The following is an 18,252-nucleotide window of genomic DNA, read 5'->3' on the forward strand; positions in this document are numbered from 1 at the left end:
GCTAAGCAGCTGTTAGGCTAACTGGCCTTGAGTTTCCTGCTTTCTGTCTCTCACATTTCTTGAACGGACATCTTACATTTGCAGCTTTCCAATCTGCCGCGACCTATCTAGAATCTAGGAAATTTTGAAAGATTGCAAAATATGAATCCACTTTGTCTGCAGCCACTTCTTTCAAAATCCTCGTCAGGTTCAAGGCACATGTCAGCCTCTCGTCTCATTAGATTTCCCAGTACTTTTTCTCTAGTGATTGTGATTGCTCTCAGTTCCTTCCCTCCCGTTTGCCCCTTGATATGTTTTACTCTTGATGGGCTGTTTTGTTGCCCTATTATGAGGGTAGATAAGCATTTGTTCAAAGCCACTTCTATTTCCTTTTCCCCCATTTTAATTTCCCAGCCTCGCCCCCCAAGCTTCCAACGCTCACTCTAGCCTCTCGTTTCCTTTTTTTATACTACACAAGCCCTTGCTGTCTGCTTTTATATTTCTCCCTACTTTTTAATGATTATTTAATTTCTCCTCCTCCTTTCATTGCTTTTAGTCATCCCTTTGCTATTTTAAAAAAAAATGTTCTCAGTCTTTTCACCCACCACTAATATTTCCAGCATTGGAGACGTTTTCTTTCAATATGACACCATCCATAAGTTCCTTAATGAGGCACAGATGGTGCGTCCTTCTCATAGAGTCTTTCTTCATCATTGGATTATACCTTTGTCGAGACGTATCAAATATGTTGTCAAGCAAAAAGGGATAGAGTTTAAGTGCAGCAAAACGGAGCGCTTAAGTTTGAGAGTTTGGTAAGAGGAGGATTTTTATGGGTTGATTTCTTCTTTAAATTAACAGTCACAAACATGCATCAATGGTCCAAACATGATTTTTATTTTGATTACAACTCAAAGATTTGCATAGGGTCTAAAACACTCCCAACTGAGCAATGCAATAGTTCTTCAGAATACCTAGCTGCAAACAGTTCAGTAAAAAATGGTGGAAACTATTTGCATAGAGAGTTACAGTTGTGAAATCAGCGCCGTAGCACTCCGGATCATTCATCCTAACTGTGCTATTACCTTCCACATGTTGGTGCTCATCAATAAAGCACAGAAGCCGAGGAAATATGTGAATTGGGAGTCAAAGGAAAGAGGTGCTCAGCGATACCAATATTGGAGCCACTGTGACTTTGCTCTCTGAATTTCAGCGAGGATAGGGGGAGGGGGAAAGGGGGGCGGAGGAGGAGAGGGGAGGGGGAGGTGGAAAGGGGAGGGTGCGGGGAGGGGTGCTTAGGCGGAAGCTTTCAGCAGCCAGAGTCCGAGAAGCTGATAGCTGCAAGCAAGCAGATTGGATCTTCTGAACCCATACTTCAGGAAGTGATTGCTACATGACTGGATGTTAATCTATGGACCAATATAAACATGCTAATTAGATAAATCATCATGAACAGCAAGGCTGAGAAATAGAATCACACTTTCAATGTACTAATTGCATTTTTCTGCACACCAAAAGAGGCCCGATTGCAGCATTAGATAACTCGAGGGATAAATTTAAATCTGATGCAGCAAAGAAACAAAGACTAAAAACAAAAAAGAAATCACATGAAGCATAATATCTCCAACTCAAAGTGAATCACCAACCAGGATTGACAAGGCTGTGCTTTTGGAAAATTTGAAACACGAAATTGGAAGCCTCTCGAAGAGTCGAATTTTCTTAATTTCAGTCCAATCATGCAATGGTGCCTAGTGGCGTCATGGCCTACAAAGATCCGCTTGTTGAGCTGCCTGCCTCCCTGCCAATGACCATAGGAACTTTGGAAATGCTGGAGAAAAAAGACCTAGATCCATGTCATGCACCTACTATCATCCTGAAACAATAAAGCTGGAGTTGTTAACTAACCATCGCAGTCAATTGCTCCACAGCAGAACCCGTTAACCAATGCAGCGAAACCTTCGTGTTTAAGAGCTTCGGTAAACAAAGACCCAAAATTACCAAGCTATGCTGCATTTCCAGATATCATGTCTCAAATGATCCACATGCTCTTTTCCAAAAGATCATTTTCTATCTGTTTAATGTTCATTTGAATTAACCAGTACTACACGCTTCCAATGCCTCTCTGGGGAGCTTGGTCCATACACTGATCACACACTTACTGAAATATTGCTTCTGGAAAAAAAGGTTTGAATTGAACTTTTTCAAGCACGTGACCACAGGCTCTGCTGCTCTGGATGACGTGGGAGAGCTTGTCGCGGTTTATATTCGTTCATTCCATAGCAAACCGAAAATCTATATTCCTAATCACACACCCCTAACCCCTCGCACCACCCCACCATCCCACTTTACTCTTCTACTGAGAGCCGACCCAATTTGCACAATTGTTCCTCATTAACCAAGTCCCTCCATCCCCTCAATCATTCGGAATGTTCCCTTCTGTATTTTTTCCAGTAGCGGCAATACTAGGATTAATAGGCCGTTGCTCTAATGCTGTTTGGTGATTCACTCCGATTCTTAGGTTGGGAAACCTGTTTTTTTTTCATTTCATTTTGGTGTCTTCTCTTCCTCGACGGGTTCACCGGCATAAGTTGGGTTCTCATAGCCTGTAGCAGTCGTGGTAGCAGGAGATGTGCTACATTTACCTCGACGTCTTGCAATCTTTTCACAAACTTTGAAAAGTAAAGGAGATAAACTGTGTGAGATGGGGTTCCCCCTCTGTTCTCGACATACCGTATACTTCTGTAAAGTTGCACACAAGCACTGACCAACCCAACTCTGGGATAGGAAGGCAGCTAATAATGAGGTAAATTCCCATCTCTTTCACATTTACAATCGAAGCATAAATCCCTTTAGAATATTTCCCATGTTTATCACTTAAAGCCAACTTACACAATTCATCCAAATCAACACACTCACTAAAGACAAGGAAGAACAAATATTCCCCAGCAAAGCAGCAGCTTGAATTTTTGATGTGGTACGGTATTATAATTGTGATGTCACTGCAGGACTAATCCGAGGGCCTCTGCTAATGATCCAGCAACGTGAGTTCATTTATCCCACCACTGCCAGCTGGGAACTTAAAATCACTTAATAAAGTAAATCAGGAGTGAAAAATACAAGTAGCAGTAGTGGTGAAAGTGAAATTACAGGACTGTTGCAAAAAACTAACTGGTTCATTAATGCCCTTTAGGTAAGCAATGTTTCATGTGAATGTGACATGTGTCTCTTGACACACAGCAATATAATTGCCCTCTGAAATGGTCTAGCAAGGATTTAATTGCAAAAGCGCAGCAAAAATATATTAATAGTCATTTGGTAGTGCAGAACTTAAGTGTTACTGGAAAGGCGGACATTCTGTCGAAGCTTTTTGTCTTGTACTCATCAGGACATTTTGCAAGAACACCAAATTGTAAAGGGAACAATGTATACCGCTTGACAAGAGAGTGCTGATTGGTTGGCAAGAGGATTCTGAATGGTAGAGGCAATGCTGTGGAGAATGCAACAATTAACTGACAATTTACAATTAACTTCCAAGCTTTGTTTGAGCTCAAAAGAGGCAGCTTGACTCTGGGCATTGCCTGCAGGAATGTTTCAGGGAATGGCTGTCACCTATTTTGTTGATAAAGGCAAAATGCTGCAGATTCTGGAGATCTGAAATAAAAACAGAAAATGCTGGAAATACTCAGCAGGTCTGACAGTATTTGTGGAGAGAGAAACAGAGTTAAAGCTCCGAGTCCGTACGACCCTTTGTCAGAGTTCTGAAGAAGAGTCACTCGGGCTCGAAACGTTAACTCTGGTCCTCTCTCCACATATGCCGTCAGTCCTGCTGAGTTTTTTTCAGAATGTTCTGTACATATTTTTTGGAGTTGGAAAAGGCGCAGTGTGTTTATATGTTACATCTGCCTGCACAGGGCTGGGCCCTGTTTGTGAATATAGGTATATATGTAGGTGTATCACATTAATAAGGAAGGAAGTGGCAACAGATCACTAAGAGGCTAGAAATAAATTCGATTGAAAAAAATTGAGCTTCAAAAGAATATACTAATGGAAATAGCAACAATAACCTAAGAACATTAATAAAAAGAATGTTAACAAATAACATTAAAACTGAAAAGCAGTTAAGGTTAGGAACTTACGTTGATCGCATTTTGCACAAATGACTAGTAGAAAGATGCACAGAAGAACCAGTAGCGCTAGAGCTCCGAAGGCTATTCCAACATAACTTCCGAGTCCTGCAAAGCGATATTATAACAGGAACACGGTCACCATCACACCAACATTAGCCATCAACTTCAATGGAAAATAAAACGTTCGTCCTTTTCTCTGAATGTGCAACAAACAGATAAACGTTGCATTTATAGAGCACCTTTAAATCAGGAAAACTTCGCAGAGTGCTTCAGAGGAGTCATGTCCGACACAAACTGACACTCCGATGAGTAAAATCATCGTTGAAGAGGCAGGTTGGAAGCAGATTCTTAAGCTATAGGGGGAGATGGAGAAGTGCCAGGTTTAGTGACGTCAGTGCTGAATTTGCTCCATAACCACCTGAAGGCACAGCCATAAATGCTGGGGCCCAAATGATCAGAACTGTGCAAGAGGCCCTTAATGGATGGACAGGGGAATCTTTGAGGGTTCACGGGGTGGGAGAGGGAGCTTAGATAGGGAGGACTGGGGTCGTTCAGGATCATAGGTCAGGACGAATAAGTTAAAGTCAAAGTGTTGCATGACCCGAAGGCAATGTAGGTCAGCAAAGTCTGGGAGGATGCGTAAACCGTGTCAGCTGAGCCTCTTCTTGTGATGATCTAGTTTAACAAACAACAGGACACGTTGCTCTAACAATCGGGACATAGGAAGGTGTAAAATGCAGTCAGTCAGATTAAGCCATTGGGGAAGGTTGGGATTAAGGTCTAGATGAGTTGCTCTTGCAGAGAACCAGCACAGACAAGATGGTTCGAATGGGTATTACTGTGCTTTCACCATTCTATGATTCCATGTTCTCTACTCTGGCCCTCTAATTCTGAACGTTTCCCACCAACTGGGAAAGATGCAGCTGAAAGTGGAACCATTCCATCTCTGAATAAGACTGCAGGCCGTTGCACTCACCCCGTCCAACATAGCAGTAGCTACTGAAATAGTGATGGCCGGCTACACACTTGTAAATGGTATTCCATTCATCCACAAACTCGTCCTTTGTGATATTTATAGTAAAACGTGGAGTGTTGGTCGTTTCTCTGTATAGATTGTTAGGCCCAGTCCAGGTGAGAGTAGGAAATGGGAGACCACCGCGATAGTAGCAATCCAAGATAACGAAATCCCCAACATGGGAGGATAAGCATGATAAATATGAAGTCCGTTTGGCTGAACTGTATGCTGAAATAAAGAGACACATGTTATGTGGATTTATGTTCATTACTTGGCCAGGAGTTTGTAGTCAGCAGTGTGTGGAATGTGCAAGCAGGTTCATTAGACTTACAAGTGACCACAGATTTTATGTTTATTTCGTTTGGAAGTGACCACAAACCTAATGTTCATTACACTTAAAAATGACCACAGACTTAATGAGAGTTTCTGCTCTGTGACTTGGGCGTTAGTGGAAATCCACAAACACAGAACAGCGCTCTCTTCCAGAAATTTGGGACTTGCTTGGACAGAGGAAAGAAATCGTGCATCTTCTAGGCCAATCACAATGAAGAACCCTTACTATCGGACCCAGGGCCAAAAATTTCCCTCGAGCGGAGTGACGTCAGAGCGGCCACCACTTCTTAATATTGAGTCCCTTGCAGTGAGGGGAAATGAAAATGAGGCGAAGAGCCAAATGGGCCCCCAATGCAATCCTGCCCCTTGTACAACAGCACTCGAATCGAATTGTAAACCCAAATGACATGAACTCGTCATTGTTAATGCGAAAACGTAATTTAGCATGAAAACATGTACAGACGCGAAATACTTAAGAAAGAAAGATAGGGTTGAGAGAGAGAGAGAGAGAATGATAAAATAAACATTGAAAAGTCTTTAACAATAATTTAAACCTGATTGAATGAGTGGCAATTGCAGTGAGTGGAAATGATTTTGGGAGCAAACTGGGCCGTCCATACAATGCTGCCCCTTGTGCAGCAGAGGCCGATAGGAATGTGCAATAGAGAACCATCAATTACCAGTTATACACTAAAGTTCCGCTAGGGAACCGCAAATAATTTGGAAGTGCTGTTTCCCTGGTGGGGCTTCCTGAAATAAATGCTGGATAAAAGAAAAGGGAAGCTGGTCTTACCCCGAGTGACAACATTTAACTCGTGTGCCCTCCAAAACTAACATTAAAATATCCTGATCAATCCTCTGATCATTACCCAATTCAATTGGTTAAAACGTTAGGTAAGGCAACCCTTGCTGAACATCTTTAAATTCTCCCGAAAATATTGTTCTACTGAAATAATGAATGTCTCCGAGACAAGTTCACTGGGGGTTTCTATTTCAGGAGGTATCAGGTGTTTAGAGCTCAACTGGAGACCCTGAAGGAGGAATCTTCATCTTATAATCGCTAGCCCTCCCTTATCGAAGTGATTCCGAATTCGGTAAATTGGGCCAAACTAACAAACCTCCCGTAACGTTTTCTGACGCACCTTTGCATCTTCACATCTCCCATAGCCAAACCCTTTCGGCTGGCACCATCAACCCTTCTGCCATTTATCATCTCCCTCCTTCCATCCTCTCACAGAAATTCATTTTTAACCTTTCTCACTTTTCCCTTTTCACTGTCTCCCTATTGGCTTCAAACCCGTCAGACCAGTAAAATGTTCCAGCTCTGATCAAAGCTCATCGGTCTGAAAGATTAATGCCACTTCTCCCTCCACGTGCTGAGCCTGACCATTTCCAGTGTTTTATATTTTAATTTCAGATTCCCTATGGGCAATAGTTTTGCTTGCTGTGGCCCAGTAACGGATGACTTTGCTGGTTGCTAGTGAGCAGTGGTTAACTACTCCATTCGAGGCAACACAGAGGTCCCTGCCAACTATAGAGATAATCGGCAGCCAAACAAGTGATTGCTGCCTCACTGACCGAACTGCAGGAAGATCAGTTATCAGCCTGTCATAGTCTGAGCTACAAGCGCAGAAATTCACAGCAGCAAAAATGATCAGGTAAATTCTGAATGTTCTTACATGTAAAACGGGCCAGGAGCAAGACGCCAATCAAAGCGATGTTTCTTCCTGCCATAGTCACAGCCATGAAACAGATGCAATGAAATCCCTCTGATCAAAGTCTCCTGCCAGGTATCGATGAACGAGTGATAACAACACCCAAAACTCAGGACAGCTGCTCCCCAACTTGCAGGGAATTTCAAATGCGCTGGGGATTGGCAACTTCTTGATTTTCACATCTTAGGCTCCACAGATACTTCCTCCGTTGCAAATGATGTTTCTTTACCGACATAAGGGCAGCGGTCAGGATGAAGGCGTTGCCGCATTTCACCAAAGGATTGTTCAATCAGGAAAGTAATGGGGAGTGCAGATTGAGTTCTTGTCACTGGAGAGGAAGAACCCTGCATTAAGATGGCCACCCCCTCCCCCAACAGCTGAAGCAAGAAGTGATTGCAGGTGAGAGCTTGGTACATTCTGCTCCCTTTGTTTCCGATTCAATGCTGAGAGACAGGAGGTTGAGTTTGAGGAAGTTCCATTCTGTCTAACTTCTCATTTTTTGGGCATATTTTCTTACCCGCAGTTTCTGCTTCTGTTAAATATTCACATTTTATCGTCCAGCTTCTTTACTCTGTGTCATTGCCCTTACCATCCAGACCCCATCTCCACTAACTGATGACAAAAGGGCTTCAGGATCTTTATAAGGAGACGGTGGTATAGTGGTTACGTCACTGTCGAACTAACCCAGGGGCCCAGGAGATGAGTTCACATGCTAACACTGGCAAGTGGAATTCAACGAGTAAATTCTGGAGTTCTAAGTTAGTGGTGCTGCCCATGTTAACTTTCATCGATTGTTTGTTCACTTTATGGAAGGAGGTCTGCGGCTTTTACCTAGTCTGGCCAACATGTGACTCCAGACCCACAGGAATGCCATAACTGCCCTTTAAAATGGCCTAGCAAGTCACTCTGATCAAGGGAAATGATAGATTGATCAGACGTTTGTGCTCAATTGCTTTGGAACTCCTAACAAGCAAAGCACGCAGATGGATAAAAGCATTCTGTTCAGAAGGAAACAGCTTTCTTGCTTTATAATGTAAATCTCAGTATATTGAACAAGGAGTGCATTCGAAGAATAACAAAAGCGAAGCTGAAAGTCTTTGTGAGTTTTATTAAATTTTAAGATGTGATTTTAAAATTACCTATTGCAAATGTATCAGAATAGCAGAGGGTCCAAGTGCAATTGACATCGACATAGAAACATAGAAACTAGGTACAGGAGTAGGCCATTCGGCCCTTCGAGGCTGCTCCGCCATTGATTGGATCATGACTGACCCTCTATCTCAATGCCATAGTCACGCTTTCTCTCCATACCACTTGATGCCCCTAATATCCATGAAAATATTAATTTATTTCTTCACTCAGTGGCCCGGTCGCCACAGCTTTCTGTGGTAGGGAATTCCATAAGTTGACCACCCTCTGAGTGAAGAATGTTTTCCTCATCTCAGTCCTAAATGGCCTGCCCCGTATCTTGAGACTGTGGCCCCGGGTTCTAGACTCTCCAACCAGGGGAAGCATCCTCCCTGCATCTAGTATTTTTAGCATTGCTAGAATTTTATACTTTTCAATCAGACCCCCTTTCATTCTTCTAAACTCTGGTGAATATAGGCCCAGTCAAACAAATCTGTCCTCATACGACAATCCTGCTATCCCTGGGTTTAGCCTCGTGAACATTCGATGCACTCCCTTTCTGGCAAGTATATCCTTTCTTGGGTAGGGAGACCAAAGCTGCACGCAATACTCCAGGTGTGGTCTCACCAAAGCCCTGTATAACTGCAGTAAAATATCTCTACTTCTGAACTCAATTCCTTTTGCAATGAAGGCCAACATACCATTTGCCTTCCTAATTGCTTGCTGCACCTGTCTATTTACTGGTGTACAAGGACACCCAGGTCTCATTGTGCACCCTCATTTTCCAATACATCACTATTTAAATAAGACTCTGCCTTTCTGTTCTTCACACCAAAGCGTATAACTTCACATTCATCCATGTTATACTGCATCTGCCATGTGTTTGCCCACACACACAACTCGTCTAAATCACGCTGAAGCCCCCTTGCATCCTTCTCACTACTCACAACCTCGCCCAGTTTTGTGTCATCAGCAATCTTGGGAATATTGAATTTGGTTCCCTCATCCAAGTCATTTATATATGTCATGAATAGCTGGGGCCCAAGCACTGAACCCTGCGGTACCCCACCAGTTACCACCTGCCACCTGGAAAAAGAGCCATTTATTCCCACTCCCTGTTTCCGGTCTGTCAACCAATTCTCAGTCCATGCCAGCATATTACCACCAATCCCATGTGCTTTAATTTTTACCCACTAGCCACTTACGTGGGGCCTTGTTATAAGCCTTCTTGAAATCCAAATGCTCCATATCCACTGGCTCTCCCTTATCAATTCTACGAATTACATCCTCACAAAATTCCAGTAGATTAGTTAAGCATGATTTCCCTTTCATAAAACCTTCCTGACTTTGTTTAATCCCGTTAATGCCTTCCAAGTGTTCTTTTACCACGTCTTTTATAATAGACTCCAGCATTTTCCCCACGTCTTTTATAATAGACTCCAGCATTTTCCCCACTGCTGATGCTAGGCTAACTGGTCTGTAATGCTCTGCTTTTCTTCTCTCCCTCCTTATTTAAATAGTGAATTACATTTGCCACCCTGATGATTCACCTCCTGCCTGACCCCAAAACTAATGTTACTTCACTATTGTAATATTATTTAATATTATATTGTAATATATAGAAGTGTAATTATATCACACCACAGTTGATATTAAAATGTTGGACCAAAGACTGGGGATCGCGAGTAAATCTGCTGTGCAGAGGGAATGTTTCTCGTTGTTAGTGAATTTAGAAATATAAATTTATATTAAAGAGGCTCTCAGTGCCTCTCGCCACTGCATTGGCCTTTGGGAAGAGACTGGCTGCTGCCGTTTCCCCTCCACTCCGCAAGAGGCCGCCCTCAGCCTCTTCATGCCCTCCTCTAACCACCACCCCCCCCTCCCGGGTCCTCCCGGAGTCACCTCCTGTCTTCCCAGGGGACCGCCGCTGCTCTATGTCAAACGCCGGCCGCGCCCCTGCCGAAGCGGGCGGCCGCTATTTTGCCGTGACGTGTGCCGTCGCCTCCGTTTTTCGTTTAAAATCGCCAAAGGAACAAAAAAATTACTCTTCGAAATCGAGAAGGCACTGAAAATCTGATCGACGGAAGTTAAATAAAAAAGAAATAAGATGTTGCCTGTGCTCGAGCTGCGCATGTGCATAATGTTCCCCCAGAGTGCAGCGCGACCGTTGTCATTGATAGATGTTTTTCCCAACCGCGAGGGTTTATGGAGAAACGTGCCACCATGACTCCATCACCAAGTGTGAACAACCACGAATACACAAATTGTGAAACAGGTTTACAGGTTTAAATAAATCTCAAAGATAGTCAACCAGAAATTGTATTTAAACAACGAAGCAGTCAATGTTGAAAGTTATCGCACACAGCAGAGTTTTGCTTGAAATTAGACATTGTACATGACTGACAGTATAAAGAGAGTTCCAAACTAGTATCAAACCTGATATGGCGAAGGCTCCCGGGGCTTAGCTAAAGAGATGGGTTGAACTAACACCGACGTGCATTCACCTTTGGTGGCGCATACACTCTTGAGCTGGCTTCAGCAGAATTCACATGAAAGTGGAGATCGTAAGTGGGTTGCCTTTCAGCCTAGGTTTTCCTCCTCTCCCGGCACAGTGTCTGCACAAGATTTTGGGGAGGAAAAAGAGGAGGGAAAGAGAAAGAGTGTTTGTGTGTGTGTCTCTGTGTGTATGTGTATGCATGTGGTTGTGTGTTGTATGTGTATGAAGGTATAAAGTCTTTCCTAACTTAATTTCTGAATGAACACACTAGAGAGACACAACACACAGAGACACACAATATGAGACATGTCACACCGATAGAACTGATAATTTATCACATTATTACAGTATCTTTACTGTGCAGAAGAGGCCCATCGAGTCTGCACTGGCTCTCTGAAAGACCATTCCACCTAGTCCAACTGCATTGCCTTATCCCCGTAACCTTGCACATTCTGTCTTTTCAGGTAGCAATCCAATTCACTTTTGAATACATCAATAGAAGCTGCCTCCACCGCCCTTTTGTTCCAGACTCCAATTACCCTCTGGGTGAATAAAAAATTGCCTCGCATCACATTTACTCCTGATGCCAATTATTTTGACTCTGTGCCCTCTAGTTGTTGATATTATCTTGAGTACCCTGTATATACCCCTCGGTATCTTTAATACCACTATCAAGCCTCGTCTCAGCCTTCTTTTCTCAAAGGAAAACAGTCCTTCCGATCTATCCTCATTGCTAGAGTGCCCCATCGCGCGCTAACTGCTAGTATTTAGGTTTAAAGTTCAAAATCTCTCAGGAAAGGAGAAATGATTTTTCTCTCTCTCAGGAATGTTTATCAGTTCAACATGTGTTTGATAGAATATGGAAAATTGGGCCATTTAGCAGTGAGAACATGTTCCACCATTCAAATAGGATATGACTGATCCGCACTTTAATCGCATCTATCTGCCTTGTTTTTTATCATAGCTCTCAATACCCTTGTTAAAAAAAATCTCTCAAGCAGCTTTAAAAGTTCAGTTCTGCAGATGAGCTATCCCTCCACCGAGCGTAAAGACACATGCTGAAATGTTTCTGAGCAGGTTGATTGACTAACTCATAGCGCATCTGGTACAAAGAACGTCCAGTGTAAGAGTCCTTTCCGCAGTTGCTGGCACACCAACATTTTCTAAGTCTTATCCAGTGACCACCCAGTGATGGGGTGAAGGTGTAGGTTGCTGAAGGCCCATGACGCATGAAAACTGCTAGTTTGGAGCCTGAAGTTTGTCTGACCGGCAGAAAAGGAGAGATGTTTTTTTTTCTCTCTGGGGAATATGCATCAGTTGAACATTGGTCAATAGGCAACTGAGCGGGTCAGAGGCGCTGCTTGTCCAGCAATGAATTCACCAGGGATTCATATACGTGATTAACCAGAGGAGAGAAGAAAATCGTGTTGTGTAAATTCCAATGCACAAAATAGATGATGTGTACAGGACAATTCAGCTCAGATTGCGAGAAAATGTTACCGGAGCAAACTAATTCTCTTACTCTCCTCCTCTTGCCTGCTCGGGCGAAATATTACTGAATTTCATGTTGTTGGACATTCAATCAGCGCATAACTGAGGACGTTCAGTTAATGTTCAACCTCTTTATCAAACGAATTATTCCCATTATTAAGCGAAGAATAATTAATCTCCCATCCATTACATTGCTCACATTAAATATCAGTAAGAATGAATTGTCGAATAAAACACATCATTGGGTAACTTTTTTTGTCTGCCCAGATTCAGGTGTGTTGAACACTGAAATGAAATCAAAATACTACGGATGCTGTTAACCTGAAATAAGAACCGAAAATGCTGGAAAACCTCAGGAGGTCTAGCAGCGACAGCTCTGAAGGAGGGCCTTACGGGCGCGAAACGTTAACCCTGATTCTCTCTCCACAGATGTTACTAGGCCTGCTGATTTTATTTACAGCATTTTCTATTTGTATTACTCAAGTGTGTTGAATCGGCGAAAGAATAAACCAGCGAATGTCACAGCCTCTCGGGAGCAAGATTAAAAACCTGGGCAAACGCGCAATGCACACGATTTCTATCTGTCGATTCTGGGTCAGTCATTCCCCCCTTCCATTCCATGATCGGAGAATAAGTTTCTTCTTTGTCGATTCGGTTGCTGAATGGCTGGGTGCAAATGAATGGACGCTGAAGAGAGGCCCAGCAGTGAAAGCGCATTCTGATACAGTCTTATAGGAGGAGGCGAAAAGCATGGGCTTTCCGAGAAAATTCATCTAGTCTTCAAGATAAATATCACGCTGGTGCTGCGGCAGTGAAATCTCCAAATTAATGTTAGGAGGAGGTTCGGATGAAGCAAACGGGTCGACGGATAACACTTCGGCCGAATGGCCTTTATGTGTGCTATCGACCCCATATAACTCTAAGTAATTCCCCATTCTGAAGGTCGCATTTAACGGTTAGAACCGATTAGAAAAACCGTGTAAGGAATTTTGTTAGGTCAGGTGACCTGGTTAAATTGCCAGCAGTGTCAGTCCACACGCACCTTGTGAACGATGGCAGTTTATAACAAATCTTGTAACCCGGTGGGACAGAATGTTTTGAGTTCAAATCTCACTCCTGAAGCATCAATGTTCACTTTAGAACAGTGCCCGTTTTCTAGCAGTGCAATGTTCTGGGGCTTCCCTGGGTGGGGAAAGGTGTTATATAAATGTAACACTTATCTGCCTTCATGATATGGAGAAATTGCGCGTGATTCGACCCAAGATGTGTCCATCGATATCTTCATGAAGAGCACAATTTTTAACAGCGAGCACTCTCAACCAATTCCGGCAAGAAGCTTGGCCGTAACAAGTGAACCACCCGTTCCTGAATATGCTCATTGCAAAGCGGTGCCAAGGATTCTCGAAGAGAGAATTACCTCCACACTGTATTCAGCTCTGCAGGACAGGAACAACCATTTTAGATCCGAATAGCAAAAAATAGCCGGACACGCAAGCTTTAGCCTGCTGTTTCTCGCATCTTGTCTCTATTTGCCTGTCAGGAAGCTGCTGAATGTGATGTTGTGGTTACTTCTGTCACTGCTGCCTGCAGACAGGAGGCTTTGACACCTTCAGTAGTTCAGACTGCTACAAAAAGCCGTTTAGTTCCTCACCCCTTCCACCCCCAGTGATTTCAGTGCTAGATCTGTAGGCGTTGACGTGTGTTTTTGCATCCCAGCGTGAAAACTGCAGGGAGAAAAAAAGTATCGCATTGCTATTTTACCGACAGCAGCAAAATCATTTGCAATGATTCGTGTGATCGAATCCTGGTTTAAAACGGAGATCTGAATTAAACGCTGTCCACTTGCATACTGGGTAAATTTAAGATTAGCTGAAGAAGCAGAATGGTCTTAAACCAGTTCTAGAGAGCGACAAGCCCCTATCGCTGCTGCCATGGATTGTGGGTGACTGAACAATCGATTCCTTACCTTGTAGGTCACAGTATAATTGGTCGGATGAGCCTCCTGGCAGCTTGTAAAATGTATCTATCCGCTTTCTGCTTCACAATTCTTGGCCTGAAAGTCGGCCACTTTCCTGAGAAAAATGCTCATTTTTAATCGCGCTCTAGGGGTGCCATTTTGCGGAGGTGGTGACATCGTCGTGTTCTCACCCAGCTAGCACTCCAGAGACCCAGAGTTCCAATCCCACCGTGGCAAATGGTGACATTTGCATTCAATAAAAGTCATGTAGTTAAAAGCTCGATGATGGTACTTGCGAAACCATCGCCGATTGTTATAACTGAAAAAAAAACAACTGCTTCCCGAATGCCCTTTAGGGAAGGCAATCTGCCGCCCTTACCTGGTCTGGCCTACATGCAACTCCAGACTCACAGTATTGACACTTAAATGCCCTCTGAACAAGGGCAACTATGGATGGGCAATAAATACTAGCTTAGTCAGCGCGGCCTACATCCTATGAAAGAATAAAAGAGAATTATTTCTTTTCATGTTTTTTCGGGTTATTATAAACACGGAAAAATGAATTTATTCTTCGACTTGACCCCATCAGAAGTGAAAATGAAAGGTCAGCAAAACTGCTTGGTCAGGTGAGAGATAGAGAAGAAAAGCCTTGGTGTGAAAAGAGGCGCAAATTCTCGAATGACCATCTTTCCAAACTCGCTAATAAACCGGTCCTTGAAGCCTTAAAGCATTCAATGAGATGATGTTTAATATGCATCCTAACTCCACCCACCCGTCTTGACTTCATATCTCAGATTAGAACTTGATAGCAAAAGAAAGTCTTAGTTTTAAGATTATGATTTGAGATAATGCCTGCTGTTTTAGTGGGAGGGAGCTGCTCACCTCTGTCGCCATCTGTGTAAAGAATTGACTCATCCGATTACGTTATTCCGTGAATTACTTGGCTCGCACATTAAACATGTGTCCATGTCCTTGCCTCCCCCACTAGCGGCAATATCAATATATCATTATCTTCCCAATGAATTTCCTTCAAAATCCTAAATACCTCAATCAAACCAAACAAATGCCTCCGTTGCGTTTTACTGCTCAGCTCAGTGATCTGTGTTCAGGTCCTAAGCTTAATTTAGCTTTCTTGAGTGATTTTGTCGGGGGTGTGCAGACGGAGGGCAGGGGTCATTGATACAGAGGGGATTCCCCGCAGAGGGATTAAACTGTGAGGTTATCGCCCAAGGAGGATTCGGGGCCTGGCAACTATGAGGAACCCGCCTGAATTGGGGGGTGGGGGGTGGTGGGTGGGTGGTTGGGGGTGGGGAGGGGGTCAGCTCAGATGGGATCAGTCCATACATCCGTTTGGCACATCGAGTGGAGTCGGAAGCCAACGCTGCTTTTAGCTCCTTGACCTCTGTCTTAATTTAAGCCATAACAGTTAATGGAAGATATAAATTGTCCAAAGCTCACCATCTCGGAGCGTCCCATAGATACAGCTACCTCTGTAAGGCCTGAATGCATAAACTCACAATGTGGGGAAAACGTACAGTTAGATGTGACTGATGGTTCAGTGATGGCTGATCAGATTGAGGGCCCGATTAGACCTAATTGACTGGGTAAGGGCTGTATTTTCAATCCAGTTTAGTTTTATTGTCTCGCTAAAGGATGTGTTATGATCAAAGGCCTAGGCTGTTTTCATTGACTTACTTCAGGTTATGTGTTCTGTCTGAATTGGCAGTTTGATTTAGATTCCTAAGATAGTGTTTAGCGGTCAGAGTGAGATCACTGTAATTGCCCCTGCTTACTTTCCAGGGGTGTTCCATGTTTCAGAGTCCAGTTATTTAACTTTTTATATTTTACTCTTCGGGTATAAGGTCTAGCTTCGTGCCTCCATGAGTTTTGTCATTTTCTGTTCCCCTCGTGCATATCGAGGACAACATTGTTTTTATCGATTAGTTTAGGGACATGTGTTCAATCTGAGGGCCTTTTTTTTTGGAATTTCCTGCCTAGCTTGGGGCTGTGAGTTCCAGCATGGTGACCATTTTAAAAATAATTTTGTTATATCGATCAGCTTATGGGTCCGTTTTCAGTCCCAGGATCCATATAGCTTATCTATTTTCATTTTGATCCCGACTTCACGTTAATTTTAATGCTTATATGATTGATGTGTGCTCAGAATGAGGGACCAATTTGGTGTTACTAAATACTCTAGGGCATGCTTTCTGGTAGAAGAGCCAGCTCCCTTTCAATGACTAGTTCAGAAATATGCGTTCAGATGTCAGCCTCAGTTTATTTTCACTGACAAGTTTAAGAATATTTGCTTTCATCTAGGGTTCGTTCTGTGTTCATTGACTACACGAGTTCCAATCCAGGACAGAATTTTGTTTTGACTGCCTAGTGTATGGGCGTGTGTTCAAACCTATTTTCCAGTTTGATTTTATTGACTCATTTTTGGGTACCTGTTCAGGCCTAGGCTCTAGGTTCATCTGCTTTCCTCTTCATGGAAATATGTTCAGATTCACGCCCCATTTTGTCCTTACCGACTCACCTGGTGAATTGTGTTCAGACCCAGGGCCAAGACTGTTTTAACAATAGCTGTTGGCATTGCACCTGTTCAATGCCAATGTGTAGGTTGATGCAAAACATTGTGTTCAAAAATGACCCAGACAAGTTCCACTTTTCGCTAAGACTGACAGGTGAAGTTACTTGGAGTCATTGTCCAGTGTCAGGTCGGTTCTTAACACTGTTTATAAAATAAATATTCAGTGTCTCATTTAGTGTGGCTGCACTGAGAGGAGATTATTTGCACCATGTTAAACAGGGAGGTGGTTGCATCGCAGTATTGCAATTGCACTGGTAATCCAGGGGCTCAGGGCAATACTCAAAGGCTCCGGGTTCGAATCCCACTACGGCAGGTGATGAGATGTGAATTCAATAAAAGTCTGGTGAAGACCATGCAACTATTGCGGATTGTCATAAAAACCCATCTGGTTCACTGAAGTCCTTTAGGGAAGGAAATCTGCCGCCCTTACCTGGTCTGGCCTACATGTGGCTCCAGACCCACAATGCTTTTGACTTTAAAAAATGCCCTCTAAAGAAGGGCAATTAGAGATGGGCAGTAAATGCTGGCCTATGAACAAGTAAAAAAAAAAAAGTTCCAATCTAGTGTTACGGGGCAGTGTTTTTAAACTCTGGGTTATATTTAGAGTCTGCATGGTGTAGTGATTGCACCCCACAGGGCCCTGCTGTATGGGACGTTCTTTGCTATGAATCACTCTGAACAATTGAACCAAACTGTGCTGATCTCTGGTGAGGCAGCATCCACCCATAGTGCATGATGTTTCGAGAAAGGGCATGCTGTTTTGAAGATCAATGTTAAAACCGTAAAGCAGAACGAGAGCACATAACATGTATACCAACAAATACCTGCGGAATTATTATACTCAGCGAATAAGTGTCTTATTGTTAAGGACACATCCGTGACACAATTGGTAGCAGAATGGTCTCTGAGTCTGTGAGTTGCAGCAGCTTTAACATACCATGCCAAATCCATGAATGCATAATCCAGGCTCAAACACACACAGCACACCTGTGGGAGTGCTGCAATGTTAGTAGTGTCATCATGTGGATGAGAGGTTGAACTGGGATCAGGTATGTCCTTTCGGGTGATTTAAGTGATTGAACAAAAGCCGGTGAGTTCTCCCTATGTCCTAAGCCAATGTTCATCGGTCAAGCAGCATCCCCAAAACCTGATCACCTGATCAATGTCACATGTCTGCTTCCACGACCAGCATGTGCTGCAATTTCTACAGTACAGCAATTCGAAAATAATTCATTGGCTGTTAAGCTGTGCTGAGGTTATATACGCACTATGCATGTATTCTTTGGAGGCTGAAGGAAGATGTAATTGAGGTTATAAAATTATGACGTGTCTCGAGTGGATAGGAAGGACCAGCACCACCGGCTTGCAAAGGCAGCAAGGTATACCATGTACAGTATTCACGGGATAACACAAAAAGCCTACT

At 43.2% G+C, this 18,252-nt stretch overlaps 2 protein-coding genes across 2 annotated transcripts in view; one reads left to right on the forward strand and one right to left on the reverse strand.

Annotated features, from left to right (window-relative positions):
* The window catches only part of LOC144671645 (uncharacterized), a 261,116-nt gene that overhangs the window by 151,571 nt on the left and 91,293 nt on the right, over positions 1-18,252 (forward strand). The window lies entirely within an intron of this gene.
* On the reverse strand, positions 853-7,396 carry LOC144671664 (uncharacterized). Its single transcript, XM_078533671.1, has 4 exons — positions 7,131-7,396; positions 5,080-5,346; positions 4,113-4,208; positions 853-2,645 (listed from the first exon to the last, which is right to left on the reverse strand). Exons 1-4 carry the CDS (start codon positions 7,195-7,197, stop codon positions 2,521-2,523), a joined length of 555 nt encoding a protein of 184 aa, XP_078389797.1. The 5' UTR covers positions 7,198-7,396; the 3' UTR covers positions 853-2,520.

Source organism: Cetorhinus maximus, chromosome 33, assembly GCF_964194155.1.
Source record: "Cetorhinus maximus chromosome 33, sCetMax3.hap1.1, whole genome shotgun sequence".
NCBI lineage: Eukaryota > Metazoa > Chordata > Chondrichthyes > Lamniformes > Cetorhinidae > Cetorhinus > Cetorhinus maximus.